The sequence below is a fragment of the Phaethon aethereus genome, assembly GCF_964289735.1.
Source record: "Phaethon aethereus genome assembly, chromosome: 2".
Taxonomy (NCBI): Eukaryota; Metazoa; Chordata; class Aves; order Phaethontiformes; family Phaethontidae; genus Phaethon; species Phaethon aethereus.
In genome coordinates this window covers 155,476,778-155,496,520 of record NC_138582.1, presented here as the reverse complement: position 1 = coordinate 155,496,520, position 19,743 = coordinate 155,476,778, and the positions used below count along the sequence as shown (strand labels likewise).

Genomic DNA, 19,743 nt, shown 5'->3' with positions numbered 1-19,743 from the left:
AGAAATACCCAAACATGAAAAAGGAAAAGATTTGGAAAACCTTTTAGGTGTCTTCAAGCTGTTACTGTAAAAAGCTCTGAAGTATTAATCTTGAAGACTTTTCTTTCCGTATTTCAGTGATTTCATGTTGATAAACCTAAGGGAAACAGCCCTTCTCCACAACATTGGGGCTTAAGCCTGGTCCTAAGTACCATAAAGACTTATTTGTGATAGTAAACTGTGGCAAGTACTTTGTCATCTGTTAGAATTTCTTGTTAACAAAACATTATATGTTTCTCCCTAGCGTTTCTCATCTTGCGTTGTAATGTTGATTTTCTGTTCTATTTGTCAGTTATTTGGTCTTTTGTTTTGGGGGGGGGGCGGTAAATGCAGGAGTAGTATAGAATCATCAAGGCATTTAATGTGGTAAGGGGTATGAAACAGACTGTAATTGGTAATTTAAAAGTGTAACATGTTAGGCAGCTGTGAATTTTGTTCTCTAAGAATGTATGCAGTGTCAAGGTGATGATTTTTCAAGATATGATGTGCTAAATCTTTTATAAATGAACTCGTTAATGACAATATAGCTAAAATAGTCCTTGCACAGAAGGGACATGTTGAATTCATGTGAAGTACAAAATTACACTTGCAGTCTCTGGTGGTTTACATGGCACTAGGTGGTGAGAGGGAGAGGTAGGATGTCTAGGATATAATAGGATAATTTCTAAAGTCCTGTAAATGGGTTTCTCTGATATGTGGGCTATATTCTTGGACTTGATATTTGGGAAGGGCACAAAGTAGTCTCTAAAATGTCTATTAAATGTCAGTGTGTGTATCTATCTAATATAGACACATTGAATCATAGGTATTCGTACCACTAACTTTATTCCTATGTAGCTACAAATTAGCCCATTAAGAATCAGTACCAGGCTGCAGCTGCACATGTGGTGGTGAAGCAGGCAGCTCTATCTTGTGACTGACATGATGGGGTTCAATTGTTGTGCCCTATGAGAGGTGGAGGAAGTAACCTGTATCTGTTCCTTGAGAGATTTGGTCTACTTAATTTGTGTTGTGGGTAGAAGCTTTTACTAATGCAACAGACATAAAGAGTGAAGACCTAAGGAATGGTGGAAAGGTGGTGTGGGGTTTTTTGTTTGTGTGTTTTTTGTTTGGTTTATTAAATAAGTGAGTCAAACTGATGTGAATGCTGGGTAAGTGAAAGGTGTTGCAATACCACTTTGTGGGGGGGCAGAGGCGACAGACACAAACCAAAAAAACTTGACCAGGCTAAAATTGACAGCGTGGCCTGAACTAATTGGTGCTGTCTCCTTGTAAATCACATTCAGTAGCCTAGTTTTGTCCTGGTCAGGCACTTAACTCTCACTGTGTGCACAGAGAGAATAACGATGACGGTTACAATGCATTGAGCTTGCAAGCATTAAGGAAATGCTTGTCCTTATAGTAAACCTTGCCTATTCACCTCTGTTCTTCCTTCTTTCCTTCCCTCCCCCATATGGCTTTGCTGTCTTTTACCTGTCTTAGTTGTTCAACGTTTATACAGCCTTAAAAACAAGTTTGATCATAATTGCATGTAAAAGGTCATGAATTTGAAATGCTAGTCTGTCTTGTGTTTTTAAAGGCAATCTAAATAAACGTGGAGATTACAAGACACCAAGAATAGCTGACCTATAAAGAATAATGATTTGGTGCCTGACTCATAGTGCATGTAGCACTTTGTCATTCAAAACACATTTTTTCTGATCAGGAAACTTCTAAGTTGGTATTTAGTCTTAAGCTGTTCAGGCTAATACAGGTCTCTGCTCTAGGTAATATCTTTGTACGTTCAGATGTAGCAGTGTTCATTCTAAGCCAAGAAAAGTGTCTAAATCTGTAGATTTGCAAACCAAAGATTGACATCTGCAGCAGGAGGTACATAGATAAGCTCATCACAGTGGTGTAGTCTTTGGAAAATCTATTCTAAGTTATTCAGTATTGCACCTGTCACTGTCGCTATTGAAGCAGCACTTTCCACCTTTGTAGTATCAGAGCTGAAATTCTGATCTGTTGTGTGCTGTGAATACAGAAACTAGGACAGCTTAGTTGGAAAGTATTGGTAGGTTTTACTTGTGTTTTCATGAGCATATTTTGTCAAAACTGCTAAGTAGATTTCTTCTTTTACTAGATGCTTTATGCATGTTAAGAGTATGTCTCTAGCATTTGTACTTTTGGTGGGAGTTACTTTAGTTTTCTCAAATGTCTTAGCAGGTCTCTTGATACCTTGCTGTCTTAATAAATGAAAAACGTTTACTAAGAGTTACAAACTGCAATACTTTTTTTTTTTTTCCTTATAACAGAAGTTGTAATTTTTAGGAATATGTGATGGGAACTTTGATACCATTGACACTGTGACAGTTATTCAGGGGTAAGGTTAGGTATATTTCTTTGCAAGCCTGTACATATTTGTGCAGCCCATGTTTCTGCTTGTCACTGTATGACAATTTCTTTCCATTGAGTGTTATACAGAGGATTAAAGTACCTAAGATGCAGATACGTGGAATCTACAAAAGTGTGCTTGTTTAACAGACTAGCTTTTTGTTATTATATGATTCTCCCTGTGCTTTTTGTACAGGCTGTTTATTCCCTGGAGCACTGAAGAGGATAATGCTGCAGAGGTTTTTTTTGTTTATTTTTGAGATCAGAAACAAGATTGATAGTTTAAGCTTTTTCTGGAAAAACTGGAAGCTTTTTCAGTGTGAGTTTAACTGGACTGTCGTATATGAGCTTTTTATATGGAATATATATGTGAGTTCTTAAAAGGTGCTTAGTTTATTTAGACGATTAAGGCAAATTTCTTTTTGGCTGTCTGACATGAGATGCTGAGCCTTAACTGGTGAATGAACAAATTTGTTCATAAATGTTGATACTTGACTTTCTTTATAACAGTTTTGATGTTTTGCTGTCCCCACATAACTTGAATACTGTATAATGTTCAACATAAGTATCAATCAAGTTCTGTTACTATTTAAGTGTGAATGATTGCTTGAGATAGTGGAACAGTACTTCACAGAATAGGTAGTTAAACCTGACAAGAATGTTGTAAATGAAGCGATCTTACGGGAAGGTACAGCTGCTGTAGTTTTGTGTTACAGACCCTGTGTAAACCTTGTGGTTTCACTTGCCGATGTATCTTTCTTTAATTACTATTTTCTTTGTTCATTTGCCTTTTTTCTCCTGACCAAAAATAAAGTTGTCTATGTGGTGGGTGTCTCTCAAGCCTCTTTTATGCAACCTTGATGTTACTAAAAGTTGACAGAAGAAAAATTATCTGACTACTAAATGTGGCTTGCCCTCCCAGCTTCTGATACCCTGTGGCTCAGGGAGAGTACAGCTCTGGAAGCATGGCTGTGGTTTTTGTGCTGTTCTTACTGTCCTCAGTAGCGATGCCCATGGGCTCCTTTTTGAGACAGGGTGTTAGGCAAAGTGACACTGATAAAAACCCACGTGTCTTGCAGTTAGTTTCCAAAAATGTTTCTGAATTCTTTAAAGAGTTTGGTTACTAGTGATGCCTAGCATTCAGATTAGCCCAGTCAATGTTTGGGCATTTTTTTTTTAAGTACTTGACTATAGTTGCACAGTTTGGTGTTTGGAGATCTTGCCTTCAAGCTCCTGGTAATGTTAGGCTTTAGAACCTTACTGAAAATTCTGAGCGGAAAAATTGTAGTTCTAAATACTGCTTTCAAGATATGTTTTTAATGCCTTTTAACAAAAGAAACCAAATCCTGTTTTTAATTAGACTTGTTTTTCCCTTAAAAACCCTTGAGCATATGTTGATTGCGGCAGTTTGTGAAGTCTGGCCTGTGGAGGGGAATGTTTTTTAAGCCTTCAGCAGACTAATACTGGGAAGATAGAGGTGCTCCTCAGGCTGTATGTTATGGCTTTATTCCCTTGCCTGGTGTTTTTCTCTACCATATCTGTCTTGATTCTCTACTGCTGCCAAGTTGATTAATGGATCCAGATCGAGATATGCCTTAACTGCAGAGGAAAAGGGGTTGGTTTAATGAGGATCATTTGAAAACCTGGTCTGAGGAACAACTACTATGGAAGGAGCAGTAGATTTTTTTTTCCCATAGCTGACATAAAAAACTGAGAGAAATGTAGTATAAAATTTCACCCAACTCATTGAGTTCTTTCTAAGTCCTGTTACCTATCTAAATGGAGATTTATAACTATGCTTAACTTCACCCAGTTCTGTGTATGGTATTCTACCATGATATGTAACTGGAATAGTTGTGGCACCCTGTCTGTGTTGGAACACAACCCTGTGTGCATCTGAAGAGTAGTGAAACAGAATAGATACTTTTTTGCTGCAACGCTGGGCTACCATGTTACTCATTATTCCATTATGCTGCTTTTTTTTTTGCTTTTTTTTTTAGCAGTGCTCAGTCCTGTTAAGAGTAGTATTGAGTCACTGTAGCTAACAAATTCTGGAATCCAAGTGTACAGCTTTTGCCATCGAAAATTATTTGAATTGTTATGCCGTATTGCTGATGCACAGTAATGTTTAAGCAAGTGGCAAGGTAATGCTGCATCTTTCTTTTAACTTGGGAACTTAACACAATTTTATTATGAGTCAGATGATGAAATGATCTTGAAGTTCCACTTCCATTTTCCCCATACAAGGGGAAAATTAATGTTGCTGTAAAGATTTATTCAGGCTCTCCTAAAAGGCTTTATAACTGAAGCCTCTGATAAGGAAAGGCTAAATTCTAAGGGCTGTTATTACTTCCTTCTAGACTGCATTCTGAAAGCTGTATCTTTGTAAACTGTATAAAATCTTGCGTCGTCTTTTGTTAAGTCTGATTTCAGCATGGAGGTCATGCCCTGGACTGCTGAAGTAATATGTTAAACCATCTTCGTGTTTTGGAATCCTTTATTTAGGGGGAATTTATTTAGTTATTAAACTGTATTTTGTTTAATGCAGATCGTTTAAATAGTTTTGGTGCATTGCAGTCTCACAAATTACAACAATACAGCTGGAACTGTGGGCTGTGGTAAGGAAGGGGGACTTCCGACAGGTTTGCAGTTAAGTCTGGAATCTTATGAAATGTGGCTGCGTGGCAAAGTCAAGTGAGATGGGCTGAGCTGGATTAACTGTGTTGATATTGAGAAGGTAATGTCACTGTTTTCCTAGAGCTTGCCATGATCTTTACGTTACCTGTCTGTGAACTGGTTTAGCTCACAGCAGAAGATGTGCCTAAGAATAACTCCCCTCGCCTTCATGGGTTACAGGGCTGCACAGATTGAGGAGTTCCATGAGAACTAAAGTGATTAGGAAAAGATGGGGAATTTTTATGACTGTTACCAGTGCTGAGGAGGTGGGATAGCTCCTTCTGCTAGTGTTGAGCTGTTAGCAATTCTTAAACAAAATATTTAAAACTGATTCTGAGTCCTGTGGTTCTGAATGCATGTAGCACAGTGGCGATTTGTCAAGCAGCTGAATAGCTTCAGTCTTTTTAGGTAGTCTGAAGAGGACCTGTGTCTGAGAAGATTGAGGTGTTGAATTCGGTTTGTGAACTGTAGTACTTGATAAGGGCATGTGTTAAATACTACAGTTTTCCTGACTACAAGGGTTCCTAGGTTGTGTATGTTGTCCTCTCTAGCACATCTTGAGCCAGTCTCACATTTCTTCATCTCTGCCTGTCTGTTTTCCATGGTAATTCAGAATATGAAACTAATCTCTTTTCAGTTTCCTGGTAACTGGACAGCAAATCACTCTCCATTTCTTCTACTGCTGTCATGATCTCTAGTGCTAATGTTGTTTGACTTCTGGGTCAAATACCCTTTGTGTCCTCCACCTCCCTACCACCATTCACTGAACGGGCATAACAGGTGAAAATTTCCCAGAAGTTGTAATTTGCTGCTGGAAGTCCACAAATATGGGAGCACAGTTTTTCCAAGAAAAGTACAGACTCCTTGCTTAAACTGTCTGATGTGAACATGGGGAAAGCAGTCAACTATGATGGTGTGGCTGACCTAATTTCTAACGAGTGTTCCAGATAAAAAAACCTAATAATTAGCAAAGTTTCTTGATAGTCCATTAATTACAAAAACACATACTTTTAAAAGTAAATTAGATCACATTTTCACTGAGCAATTGCTATTTAATGCTATGCAGCTATTTTAAGTTGGCATTTGTAGCAGAGAGCTAATTATTACAGTAATTACTGTGGAATCCTTAATTGACTACTCATGAGACTGACATCAGTTGATTAACAGAAGTGATCTCTGTATTTTTTCTCCATGTTTGGAATATGAAGGGACAGTTTTATGCTCTGCTATAACAAGAAAACAATTTTCTCTGTTGCATAGAATGATTCAGTGCATTGGGAGATCTTGGCAGCCTCAGAAGGGAAGATCTTACAGCTCTGTGGTTTGGGTGAATATTCAGGCAGCTTAGGTTGATATGTGAGAAGGTGTCTGTGTCCATATATACTAGTAGTCATAATATAAAGATCACTTACAATTGCTTGTGGGCCAGGGTGGGGAGGAGGGGACTGATCTACTATCTTTGTCAGGACCCATCACGGGGGAAGGGGGGGGGGGGAGCAAAGAATGACAGAATGCTGCTTTGTTGACCCACCACCTCTGTCCTGATTTGATGATGTGTGCTTGCTGTGACCAAACTTAAACTATTGCTAAGACATTGTATGATATTCCTGTATTTGGGGTCAGGAGGGTAGAACCTGCATGTATGCTTACCAACATAACTGCCTTACCATTATCAAAGGTCAGATGTATAAGCTGGTATTCAGGAGTTGAGCTCTTCTGTCTCAGAGTCAAGGATCAGTGTAACTCAGGGACGTACTGTGCCAGAATACCTGTTGAAGACTTCTCTGCTCTGTGAGGCAGGATCAGATTGCCGTCATCAGTATGATATGACTTCAGTCAGGTTTGGAGCTCTTCAGCAGCTGTTTGGAAACAGATGCTGTAACAAACTTGTCAGAATGTCTTTGCTGTTTTGCATGTAGTAACATATGACTGGATATGCATGTGAGGTAGTAAAAGGAAAAGTGTGAGGTAGTTTCTTTAATAAGTGCTTCTGTAATAAGCTGTGGAGCCTGCTGTTCAGGAAGAACTGAACATTTTTGCTTTCAGTCATACTAGAAGCCACTAGAGCCACTTGCTGCCTTAAAGATAAGAAAAATGCAAAGGAAATCTGGAGTATATCTGAACAGTTTACATTGATCTAAGATGGCTACTGTGTTCTGGCTGTGCATTCTTGTGCCTTTGCTTGCAGCATCACTGGTGCTTGCCTGTCCCTGGGTGAGCCCTTTCAGTTGCAGTGGCAGATAATTATGCGACCACCCCCTGCCCCGAGAGTCCCACAAAAACATATTTCTGATTTTCTGATGCCTGAAGTGGTTCTAGGGGGAAGGAATTATGTGAGTGAGGACTAAGGGGTGGCATAAACACACACACACACACACACACCCCATTATCTTAATTTTTTTCCCATATAATTCTCTTGAGGTCACTCTCTCTGTTCCTCCTAATCTTGGTTATAAATTGTGTCTGATCAGTAAGTTGCAGGACAACTAAGATCTGGTAACAGGAGAAGGTGGTGAAGAGAATGAGCCAGTTTGGTTGGTTTATGCCTGTCTCTTTTGTGCACAGATTTATTGGATTGAGTCTATGGACAAATTTCCTTTAGAGTACATTGACCGTCATTCTTCCAAAAGAGGCCACCATCCCTCCTCATGCAGGTTACCGAGAGACAGGATACTTTCCTTGGCCCAGTGAGCTGTCAGGTAAGGGGGGAAGGTTGTGGAGTGATTTTCATGCAGTAGGTCATAGGAATGCTTCAGTAGTCCCTACCGTATGTTATGGGATGAGTTAGTCTGAATCTGAATGGTCTTGGTGTGCAGCTGGGTCTCCTAGCAACTTTTGCTGTGTTGTCCTCCGTTATCCTTCTTCTAGTAAATGTTGCTGATGTTAGATAACCTAGGTGGAGGAACAGTATTGTCCCTGTGAATTTAGCAGCCGAAAAATCTTGACCTTATAGCCTGGAATCAGGTTGCTCTTGCGCCAGTTCACCACCTTGTGGATGTGGATGACATAATGAACAACCTGTGATTTTTCTGTTTCTAGTGTTTTCTTATCTCATCTTAATTGTAGAGTAATGTGTTTATGTTTTAAGATGAACTGCAATTTTGTTGGATTCTTGTGTGTTTAGGTTCTATCTAAAAGAGTTTTGGACCACAAGCTGCTAGAAGGTAAAATGTGTATAAAAAAAGACAGTTCTGGGATTTTGTATACTTGTATGTCCTTGATTCTGTCTCAGCTATGATCTGTTTTAGTGTAACTATTGTGAACCTAATGTTTCTTGACAACTGCCTATCGAAACTAGTATCCTTTTTAGGTCTTGTACCTTAGACATTATAGTGTGATCTGTGAGATGGTAACTTCTGTCAGGCAAGGGGTGGATGTGAGAGGATTCTCACCAGCCATACTGATGTAAATCAGCAGGTCTCTGGAGACCAGTAGATGGGTAGTGGTTTGATGTGGTTCCCAGTAATGATGGAATCAATTGTAGTGTCCTTTTGTATAGTTTTTATATTTCAGAGGCAAAGATGTGATTACGATGTGCACAGACTTGAACTCGCTCCTGTGTCGTTTTTATAAGTACCAATACTTTTTAAAACTCCTTCCGCTTTCTTTGTGTGGCTTCCTCCACCACCTCATCTTTTGCTTCCCCCAACAAAGCAAGCACTCCCTTCCTTAGGGTAGGCTTTGAGAATTTGGAGACTTGCAGCTCTACGCGTTGGACTTCAGAGTTGACTGTTTTGGTAATTTCCATAAGCAAACGTGCTGTAAATTATTATTTCTATTAAGAACTCTGGAATAATTTGGAGAAATTACTTGAGGAAACATGCAGACAAGTTACAAAACAGTGGATTGTTTCTTTCATTCTTAAGAAGATGTGCTCATTGCTACTGCAGTAACATTTTTTTCAATTGACCTTCTAAAACGCTAAGATGCATTCTGTCACTTTGTTTTGTTCAGCTGTTAATGACAGGGTTATGTCACTTAGTTTTTTAATGCCTTGTGTTGTGGTTATATTACTTTGAATATAGTCTTCAAAGTGTGCTGCAGAGTAAATACCTTGTCAAAGAAATCTTTGTGCTCTGTCAGTGCCAGTTTTCTTTGAGAAATTGTGAGTAACTTGAAATTCAACAGTCATGTTGCCAAAGACTTACCAAGTATTACCAAAATGTGGAAGAAGGCAAATACTGCTTGTTTTCAGTTGCTGTGTTTCTGCTTGCAGGCAAGAGTTCCTACTTGTAGGCTGGTTGAACTGCAATTACAGTATCTTTTTTTTTTGTGTGTGTGTGTTCTAATTATTGTAATTTGGCTTTTTTAAATGTCGGGTGCTAGAAAAGCAACAAATATGCAAGTACTAAATTTATTTTGAGGAATTGCACTCGTGTCCTTGCATTGTCATTTGACAGAGGTCCTGTTGTGCCCCAAAGCAGAACTGAACAAAAGTTCCAACATGCCTGGCAATACCGATACAGTAAGAGTGAATACGAGGGTCAAACTTTGTATCTTAAAATTAATGGAAAGGAAGACTACAGAACAAAGAATGGTGTTCAGATATAATTTTGCTTAGGAAATTTTTTAAGTACATCGTGCTGTGTTCTGGGTAGTCAGAAGAAGGGACTTTAACTGTCCAAATACTTTTCGGGACAGGAATATAGTGTGAATAGATGAATAAGATGCAGTTTCATGTTACTGTCTGGGTGTTGCAAAAAGCAGTGAAGCTGCTCTTTTCCTCAGACACCCTCTGTCTCTGGGCTGAGTGCTCCTACTGCATCCCTTTGACTGTGGATTATCTGACCACATGATGAGCCAGGAAGCTAATGTGATGGAATATTAACTTGGGGCAGGGGGGACGAAGAGCAAGATGATTTTTAGGTTTTGGATGAACTCTTTGAATAGCTTTAATCACAAATTTGGATGAGCATTAGTACAAGGTAGAGGGAGTTAAGTTTGAGGAGCAGTACCATCATTCTGAAAGTACTGGATCAAATTAGCATCACAGCACAATCAACTCCCAAAGCTGTATTTCTGCTAGCTTTTTATGTCATGCAGAGAAAGCAACTGAAGAGGAAAGCTTTTCTGGATATGAGCCTAACTAATAAGTTGAAAATAGTTAACTGCGAAAGTGGAAGGCAGTTTCAGTGAGAATAAACTACCTTCAGTGAGTATGAGTTGTGAAACGCAGTATGTATGAAAGATCCAAGAGACGCAAGTTGAGAGAGAGAGGGAAGAAACTGCTGAGTCTCCTGAGGTTTTTGTAAGACAACTGCAGCTATTTCAACGCAGTTTCAATAAAAAGGATACCTTAACACAGAAATCTGTGTGCACTGAAAGTGGAAATGGATGAATAGGACCAAATAATATGCAAACAGTATTTACATGAAAGACCTCAAAAGGAGGGACAAGCAATGAATGTGCAGAATAAGATAATAGTCTGTAAATATTTGTAATAAGAGGAAACCTTCTTGATTGTATTTGCTACTGAGGTGATTGAAATGTTTATCTGCCATAGCTTTTCAAGAGTCTTAATATTTTTCTTGCTCTTGGTACTCATTTTAAAAAAACATTGTTTTAATTTAGTGATGCAGCTAAGCCAGTTTAATGGCTAGCTGCTACCAAGGGGGATCATCTTTCTCTCTTCCTCCCTTTCCCCACTGCTGTTAAGGGACATGGAGCAGAACACCCGCCCCCTGGCAGTTCAGGCAGCTAATTTGTCAGAAGACTAATTGTTTCTAATTGTTTTCCGGGGAAATAACAGGCTTTCCGTGGATTTGGTTCTCTAAGCTATCACCATAGCTTGAGTCTGGTATAAGGCAGTGGTAATATGGAGAAAGACAGCAAGGGGCACAAGACTGCACCTTGAGGTGGTAGCTGTTAGATGAGCTTCCTTCTAACATGACAAATTACAGCCTTCAAGCTTGACTAACCCAGCTAAAATTCATGCTAGGAGTTTAAATAAACAGTCTGAAAGAAATTCTTAAATACCCATGAGATTCTGGAGGACAGATGATCTTCCAGAGGAGAAGGGAAAAGGCACTGCAACTGTACTACTTAAACAAAAAGAAACCCCAACAACAAACCACAACACCAGAAAACAAACACCCTATAACAGCCTGTTGAAAAGGTGGGAACTAGAGGCTTACAAACAAACTATGGAAGATACTAATAACTTTGTGAACAGCTAATATGAGTTTTTCAAGAACAAACCCTGGTTAATCCGGTCTAACTTCTTTCTGTGTCAGGCAAGGGACCTAGTGGATAGTTGCATGAAAAAGTCTTTTTGATACTGTTCTGTTATGCAATAAATGGAAACAGTATTATAGAAATATATCTGATTGGAAAACTATATTTGGAAATGGATGAACAGTCAAAGTGAAAAGATGTGGTAAATTTTGGAAGAGGTCTGTCATTAAATGCCTGTTGGTATTTTCAGGAGTACTTGGACTACAACATCTGCACATGAAGCCAAGATAACATGAAGGGCAGCCAGCACCTTTGAGTAAGATTCAGAATTCAATAATCATTCTGACAAAACTGAGGAAACCACTGCATTTTTAAACGGAAAGCTATGGCTTCAGATGAATGAGGTGTTGCATTTGGGTAGGAGTAATCAGCTGTGCAGTCACAGTGGAGAATGACTGCAGAATAGAAACTGTAAGCTGTAGTAGGTTTAGTTAACTGTAGATATTTAACATACTTTCATGTTAAAAATAAGTGGTTCCAGAGTTACCAATCACACCTGAATATATGTATATATACATATGTGCATATATAGGAGAGAGAGATGTGCTGAGCCACCAGCTGAGGTGCTGAAGTTGGTGACAAAGTCACTGTTGCTGATTTCTGTCCAAAAAAGTGAGAACTTGGTGCATGGATGTGTAAAGGGGAGGTTGCCTGGTCTGCTTATTTTATTTCATTTAGCAGAGTGTCTCTTGTGATGAATTGAAACAGATGTGAGCAGCAGATGAGTTTACCTGTTTCAGTGGAGGAACTTTTATCCAGTTGCTTTCATAATTTTTGGGTCTACTAACACCCTCTTCTCAAGTACTGAGTATTTTTGTAATCAGGATTAAAGTTGGACAAAAACTATGATTTGTGCTTCTGCTTCAAGAATATTGTAAAGACTTGTTACTGAAACCTGTTAGGAAATCAGTATAACTAGCAGTGTCCATTTCCATATCGGAGATGGATCAGAGAAACTGAAATCTTAATTTAGTGTCTAACCCCCTTTTCTTCTCTGAAACAAAGCAGTCTTTTTGTGTTTAAAAATACATGTTGGGAAAAATGCCTCAGGAACCTTCATATCATTATAAAAACAGTAAGCCTTTGCTGTTACTCAAAAGCCATTGGCTGTTACTGTGTATTTGACATAGAAACCTACTGTACAATATGGAGGTAAAGCTCAATTTCCTGTTCTGCAACAAGTTGCAGCTGTTGGGACAAAGTCCTCAAGAATTATTACTGTTTACAGAAATTTGAAGTGTCCTGCAGCAGTGCTTCACTAAAAGGTAGAAAACAAATTATTTTGTATTGTACCGAGGAAAGAATTTTAGCTGCCACATCTGCTAGGTGACATGTGTCTACGCTTAAATGCTAGAGGATCAGAACCAGGCCAGTGAGTTTTACTCATGACTGTGTGATATGTCTTATTCTCATGATGAGTCTCTTTTCTTGAAGAAACTTTTTAACAGGGAACAGATGTGGGGGGAAAAAAAAAATCTCTAGCTTGTTTGAAGGTAAAGATCGGCCTGTGAATCCTTGCAGCAGAATTATACCTTGAAATAGATTTTAGTTGAAGGCTGCACTAACTCTGCAGTTTACAATAAAGCCTATTTTACAGTTTCCTTGGTTTTTTTTGTTTTAAGTTTGAGCAGTTGTTAATTATCTTTATTGTACTGAAGAGGAGGTAAATTGATGTCTGACAGGCAAAGGTGTAATAAAATCATATGGATGAATATATTTTTACTTCAATACTCAACCCAATTATTCCTGCTACCCTTTTGCTAGCAGCAGTTCTTGTTGCGAGCATTTCAGTAATCTGGTTTGTAGCATCTCACTGATAGCTGTATTGGCACAACTGATGCAGCACTGATTTACTGAGTACCTAGGGAGGAACATCTGAGTATAGAAACTTATGAAACCAGCTTTGGTACAAGGGAAAAAATACCATGTTACATTGTCAGTAAACCATTTATATACATGCACACCTCTTGCTGTGTGGATTTTCGTTGGTAACTCTGTATGAACTCTGCTGATACTACTTACTGTCTTGACAGCACCACAGGAAGAATGGAATGCATTTGAATAGCAGCATTAGAAAATTACTAGAATTCATAATATCACTAATCTGTTACATAGGTTGTAGTAACAGTTATAAATGTAATTGACTTCTAAGCTTCGAAAAATAGTTGCAGATTTCTCAAAGTTAATTATTCTCACCCTCATGGTTTATAGTTTAATAATAAACTTTCTTTGACAGGCTAGGAAGGGGGAAAAGAAGATAGTGGAAAGCATTGCAATAAATGAGTTTATCAGGAATCATTTCTCTGGGTAAAAATAGTTGCTTTTCTTCTTAATAGTGTGTGATGGCAGGCCCCCTTTCTGGTTTTCTGACATCACCAGCCATAACTGGCCATAGCAAATAAAAAATAATACCAGAAAGAGTATCTGTCTGCAGCTACTTGTTATAATATGTATGTGTAATCAATCTTAAGTGTCTCTCCAGAAATATGTAAAGATGGATTTGTGTAGCTTGGTGAGCCAAGAACATGCAACTTGACTTACTAAGTTTAGTAACTGAAGTGTGTGTGTGTTTAAGAGGGAGAGCTCCATCTACTGGAAAAACTTTCTGGTTTATGGAGTGCATTTTGAGTCAAGTGTGCAGTACGGATTTCTTGTCTGGTCTCAGGGATTTGTATTGAGAGCATTTGCAAAGAAATAGACTTCCTTCAACTTTAAAAAAAGTCTCATTTCTCAGATTTTCATCTTGACTTGTTTTGTTTTTAGGAACATCATCTCCAACGGGCTATCTCAGCACAACAAGTATATGGAGAGAAGAGGGATAACATGGTTATACCAGTTCCAGAAGCAGAAAGTAATATTGCATACTATGAATCTATATATCCTGGAGAATTTAAAATGCCAAAGCAGCTGATTCACATACAGCGTAAGTAAAGTAACTATTGTGGTTTAACCCCAGCTGGAAACTAAGCCCTCAATGCAACTGCTTGCTCAATCCTCCTGCAGGGGGATAGGGGAGAGAATCAGAAGGGTAAAAGCCAGAAAACTTTTGGATTGAGGTAAAGACAGTTTAATAGGTAAAGCAAAAGCCATGCACGCAAGCAAAACAGAACAAGGAATTCATCTACCACTTCCCATCGGCAGGCAGGTGTTCTGCCATCTCCAGGAAATCTGGGCTCCATCATGCCTAGCAGTTACTTGGAGAGACAAACACCATTGCTCTGAATGTTCCCCTCTTCCTTCTTCGCCCAGCTTTATATGCTGAGCATGACATCATATGGTATGGAATATCCCTCTGGCCAGCCTGGGTCAGCCCTTCCCGAGTCCCCCTCCTAGCTTCCTGTGCACCCCCAGCCTTCTTGCTGGTAGGCCAGAGCATAAGCTGGACTGTCCTTGACTGCTTAGCAACTGCTGAAACCATCGGTATGTTACCAACATTATTGTCATCCCACATGCAAAACACAGCACTATACCGGCTATGAGGAAGAAAATTAACTCTATCCCAGCCAAAACCGGGATAGTAACTCATTCATCGAAGTCTGCAACAAGAACTTTATTTTGCTAGTAGTTCAAGAGATTACTCTTAAATGCCTATTGAGCTTGCATCAAGACTGACTTCTGAGAATGCATTTTTTCCAGCATGTAAAGGAATACATACTTACTGAAGAGGTATATTTAGTTCTTGATCAAGAAGTAGATGGATGTCCTTCTTGAGTCTATGTCTGTATGTTAATACTTTAAATTTAACAATCTTAAAGGCCTGTTTCTGCCCTCTGTAACACTCAGTAGTTTCAGCTTGCGGGGAAATTTAGGTTCATTAGGAAGGACAGACATAAACCTACTTGAAGAGGAGACTCTGTAATACAGAATTAAGAGATAGAGTACCTGTCCCCTGAAGCTTAACCGGGATAAATGACAGTAGAGTGGACTGGGAAGCCACGCAGAAATGGCAGTAGCAGTAGTATTTGCGTATGTTTGGATAGAAGTGTTCTACATCTGAAAGTAGGTGTTTTGTCAGATCAGTGATGACTTGCAAATGTGTTGAGATTTTGCTTTTGTTGGAAGATAGCAGCTGTTCTGGTCGGCTGTGGCCCTGGATGTGAGCACCTCATTACTTCAGATAACTTTTGAAAATGTTACAAAAATATAATGTGTTGCAGAATTCTGTTATGTGGTGTAATTAGTAGAATTTAAAAAGTAGTATTTGTGCTATGTAAATGGATCTCATGCCTAAATAACATTGGTTAAATGTTAGACATCTATATTGACCAAACCTTCAGTGGTGGCCTAAAGTATGAGAGCATGCTGCTGTGCTCCTAGGCAAATGGAGATACTAATACTAGCAGTCTTCCATGCTGATACTAAGGTTACACTTTTTTCGTTCTTCTTTTCCTTATCTAGTGGTCTAATAGCTGAAATGGTAATTTTCATCTGCATTCTATTCTACCTATTTATTTATTGAAAGTAAGCGACGCTTTTCACAATGTGTTTCTAAGTGTGCATTGGGGAGGAAATTCGTGTCTCTTGCAAACAAAAACAACTTGAATGAGGCATGAGAACTAGGAAGATCTTGTTTTGAATGCAGAATGCTGCATTTTCATAGAATATCATGGAAAACAGAACAGTTGTTTGTGTTCTACAAACATGACTTACATTTCAGGATGCCCTGCTTACATAGGTTAGACCATGCTGGGCTAGTTTAGTCTGATTTGTCTACATAGCAGAAATCATTGATGAGAATATGTGTAAGGTCCTGGTAATACACTCTGCACATACTTTTGTAGAAGTACAGTTAGAGTGTGTTTGGGTTGAAGTCTTAACTGTTGCTAACACAATACATGAAACTGCAGAACACTAGACAGTACTGAAAATTTTGACCAATCTAAAAAATTTCTTACTGAAAGCAGTCAGGTAGAAAGCTGCTAGCTGGCTTGACTACTAGTAAGCTTTCATTGATTAACAAAAATATAGTCAAATAGCAACTTTTATTCCTGGTTTTTAATAATGTAATTTTTTTTCAAGAAAAACCTAGATGTAACTTCAGAGTAGCATTACTGCAACATGCAAATTAAATAACTTAGGTTTTGTCTTCGGAAGAATCTGGTGTGTACTCCAGACACTGCTATGAGAACGAAACATTTGTGGAGTAAAACTTAACTTTAACTTTTGTTTTATCATTCAGCTTTTAGTTTGGATGCTGAGCAGCCTGATTATGACTTGGATTCAGAAGATGAGATCTTTGTTAATAAGTTGAAGAAAAGAATGGACATCTCTCCTTTGCAATTCGAGGAGATGATAGACAGACTAGAAAAGGGCAGTGGTCAGCAGGTACAATGGTACTTTGAATAAAGAATTTGAATATGCACTATATATATTGCTATATGAAAGTGACATGCTGGGTTTTACATTTAGCCAGTCAGCCTGCAAGAGGCCAAGCTGTTGCTGAAGGAAGATGATGAATTGATCAGAGAAGTGTATGAGTACTGGATTAAAAAGAGGAAAAACTGTCGAGGTCCCTCTCTTATCCCAGCAGTGAAACAAGAGAAGCGAGATGGTTCCAGCACAAATGATCCTTATGTTGCTTTTAGAAGACGAACAGAAAAGATGCAGACACGAAAAGTAAGTAGATCAGTACATCCTTCTGCTTTCTTTCTCTTCCCTTTCCCCTCGCAGAAAGTAGCCTCTATAAGGAAACAATTCTGCTATGTAGTATAAAACAATAAAATGTGGGGTCGTCTTTTCTTTTAATTTGCAAGTGTAAAAACCATAAAAGAAAGAAAGTTTGTATTTATTATTTTTTCACTAAATCTACTGCTAAACCTACTTATGGTGTTGGTAAGCTGTAGCTCATTGGTACCATGCAGTGTTTCTCTTTGGTTTAGCATGTGGTTTGGTTTTTTTATATATACGTAAATATTTAGAATTTAAATAATCTGAAGTGAATGATATGGGGAAACATATACACTGTGTATCTACAGAATCGAAAAAATGATGAAGCATCTTATGAGAAGATGCTTAAGCTGCGTCGAGATCTGAGTCGTGCAGTAACCATCCTGGAGATGATAAAGAGGAGGGAGAAAAGCAAGAGAGAGCTGCTGCATTTAACACTGGAAATTATGGAAAAGAGGTAATGTTTATAGAAAATTTGCTGCAGAAAGCTTTTGAACTTACTTTGTATTCAGATTCCCACAAATACTTAAAACAGTGAGAGATTTTTAAAATAAGCATTTCGATTAGACTTTCACATATACAGGGTAGTATATTTTCATATATGGCTATGGAGAGCAAAAGAAAACGTTAGGAAGTTGCTTATTATGGAAAAGTGACCCATCACGCAAATCTACGTTGTTTTATTACATGCGTACATGTATTCAAATGTATGTATATATCCTACATATTATACAGGAAGAGAGATGGGTTTTGGGTAAATTCATTTGGAGATTTGTATTAAACTAAATATACAGACTAAGGAAATAGCAGCTAATTTTAAGGCCATTTCCAATAATTACCATTCTTCTTTTTCTTAATTATCAATGTTTTTTGGGTTTTGGTTGGTTTTTTTTTTTTTTAGCAAACCTTGATCTAATACTGTATTGAGGAAAACAAGTATTTAATGCAGTATAATTTGTTGTTCTGTGAGTCATCTCCAACTAGTGTTCCTTTTGACATCCTGTTTGTCAGCTGTGCTGAAGACCCAAATGCTGTGCTCCGTCAGCTGTCACTTTCCCAATCAACTGAGAATCACATTTGCAATGTGGAGTTGTTCTTTAGGTTGATACCTGAATAGACTTCTCTAGCTTAAGCATCCATGCTTGAAAACAAATGTTTTGAGGCAGTATTTTAAAGCTCTAAAACTCACCTTTTAGTCTTCTTAGGGAGACCAGTTGAATGTCAGTTTGCCCTCTCTACCAGGGGCACTTTTTTCAAGCACTGACCATTTTCAGTAGAACTAGAGGGGAGCAATCTCAAAAGATACTCCAGTAGCTTTTTTCAAGAAAAGAAGCTCTTGAATGGAGGAAGGACTCTAATGCCCCCCTCAGAATGGAAAACTGCGCTTCAACTCGGCACTTTCCACTGGACTTGAAATGTTCTGTGTTTCATGGATCTGCTTGTTGTGAGACTATTCCGTAAGACAGAAGAGGGAGGATTCATGAACAAGGCACTCTCCCTCACCGTTTAAAAGCTTTTGAGTGATAAATGTATATTTTTTTTAAAATGGTACCTGTCCCCAAGTGAGGGAGGAGGGCAGCCCTCTCCGTTCTTTCCTTCTAGTCTCTGCTTCTTCACTTTACATTACTATTTTTTGGAGATGTCTTACAGGCTTTACAGGGTAGTTAACCTTTTATTTATTTGTCAGCACTAGTCATTGCAATGAATCCTTGTTATTAGTCCCATTTTCTGGAACAATACTTTCTGTACTTCTTGCTGTCATCCTGGATGTCCCTTTACCCCACATTGCAAGTATTAGTGTCGTGCAATTTTTTTACCAGACGTATGTTGTAAATGTTCTAATAAATAAAAAATTCTGATTTCAGGTATAATTTGGGTGACTACAGTGGAGAGATCATGTCTGAGGTTATGGCACAGCGGCAGCCAATTAAACCTACCTATGCTATTCCCATCATTCCTGTGACTAACAGCAGTCCTTTTAAACACCAAGAAGCTATGGAACTGAAAGAATTTAAAGTTAAAGTGAGTAATGTCAGTAACCAAGTTATTGGTTCATGCTATTACATATGCAAGATACAGCGTTTTAGGATGGGAGGAGGGGGGAAGCTAAAACTGGAAATACACTAGCAAAGCTGCAGTTGGAATAAAATGCTTTGTTCTCTTGGAGTTATGAGCATAACATACGGACTACTGGTATTCCTCAAGACAGAAATAAAGGAAATATAGATGACTAGAGACAAAAGGACATGTGCAATTGTATTCTTATTCTGGGGGATACGAACATTTTTCTCTTAACACTTTCCATAAAGTTAGGATATCCTGAACAAAACTGTATTTGTTACCTAGATATTGGACAAAGGTAGGACTAATGAGGTAAAACCTATATCTTGTTCTAAATTCATGTACTTATTTTAATCTGGTGGGTTGTTTTTTATTTTGTTTCTTAAATATGCTCCACTGATATATATCTTTGTATTTAAGTAAAGTGTCAAATAACCTTATTTGATTTAGAAAGCTGACCAGCACTTTTTTCCCTGCAGGCTTTAATTTTTGTGTCATACAAAGCATAGCTACAGTGCCAACAACTGAACATATTAAATAGGTCAGGTAACAGAGGAGAAATGCTGAGGTATAATTTGCATTTTAAACAAAGAGTTCTTATAACTGAATAATGTCCAAAGGCTCTTCTGAATCTGCCAAGGTGGCTTGAATTAGTGAATATTTCCATTGATAGTAGAGCATTGTAATTGAGAT

At 38.3% G+C, this 19,743-nt stretch overlaps 1 protein-coding gene across 6 annotated transcripts in view; it reads left to right on the top strand.

Moving 5' to 3' along the window:
* Positions 1-19,743, top strand: part of EPC1 (enhancer of polycomb homolog 1) — a gene marked incomplete at both ends in the record, with an annotated part of 51,018 nt that overhangs the window by 12,550 nt on the left and 18,725 nt on the right. For all 6 annotated transcript variants that reach the window (XM_081997001.1, XM_081997000.1, XM_081996999.1 and 3 more), the window contains 5 exons: positions 14,086-14,245; positions 16,502-16,647; positions 16,732-16,938; positions 17,298-17,446; positions 18,855-19,011. In XM_081997001.1, coding sequence (XP_081853127.1) covers positions 14,086-14,245; positions 16,502-16,647; positions 16,732-16,938; positions 17,298-17,446; positions 18,855-19,011 — 819 coding nt within the window. The remainder of the gene's footprint in view (positions 1-14,085; positions 14,246-16,501; positions 16,648-16,731; positions 16,939-17,297; positions 17,447-18,854; positions 19,012-19,743) is intronic.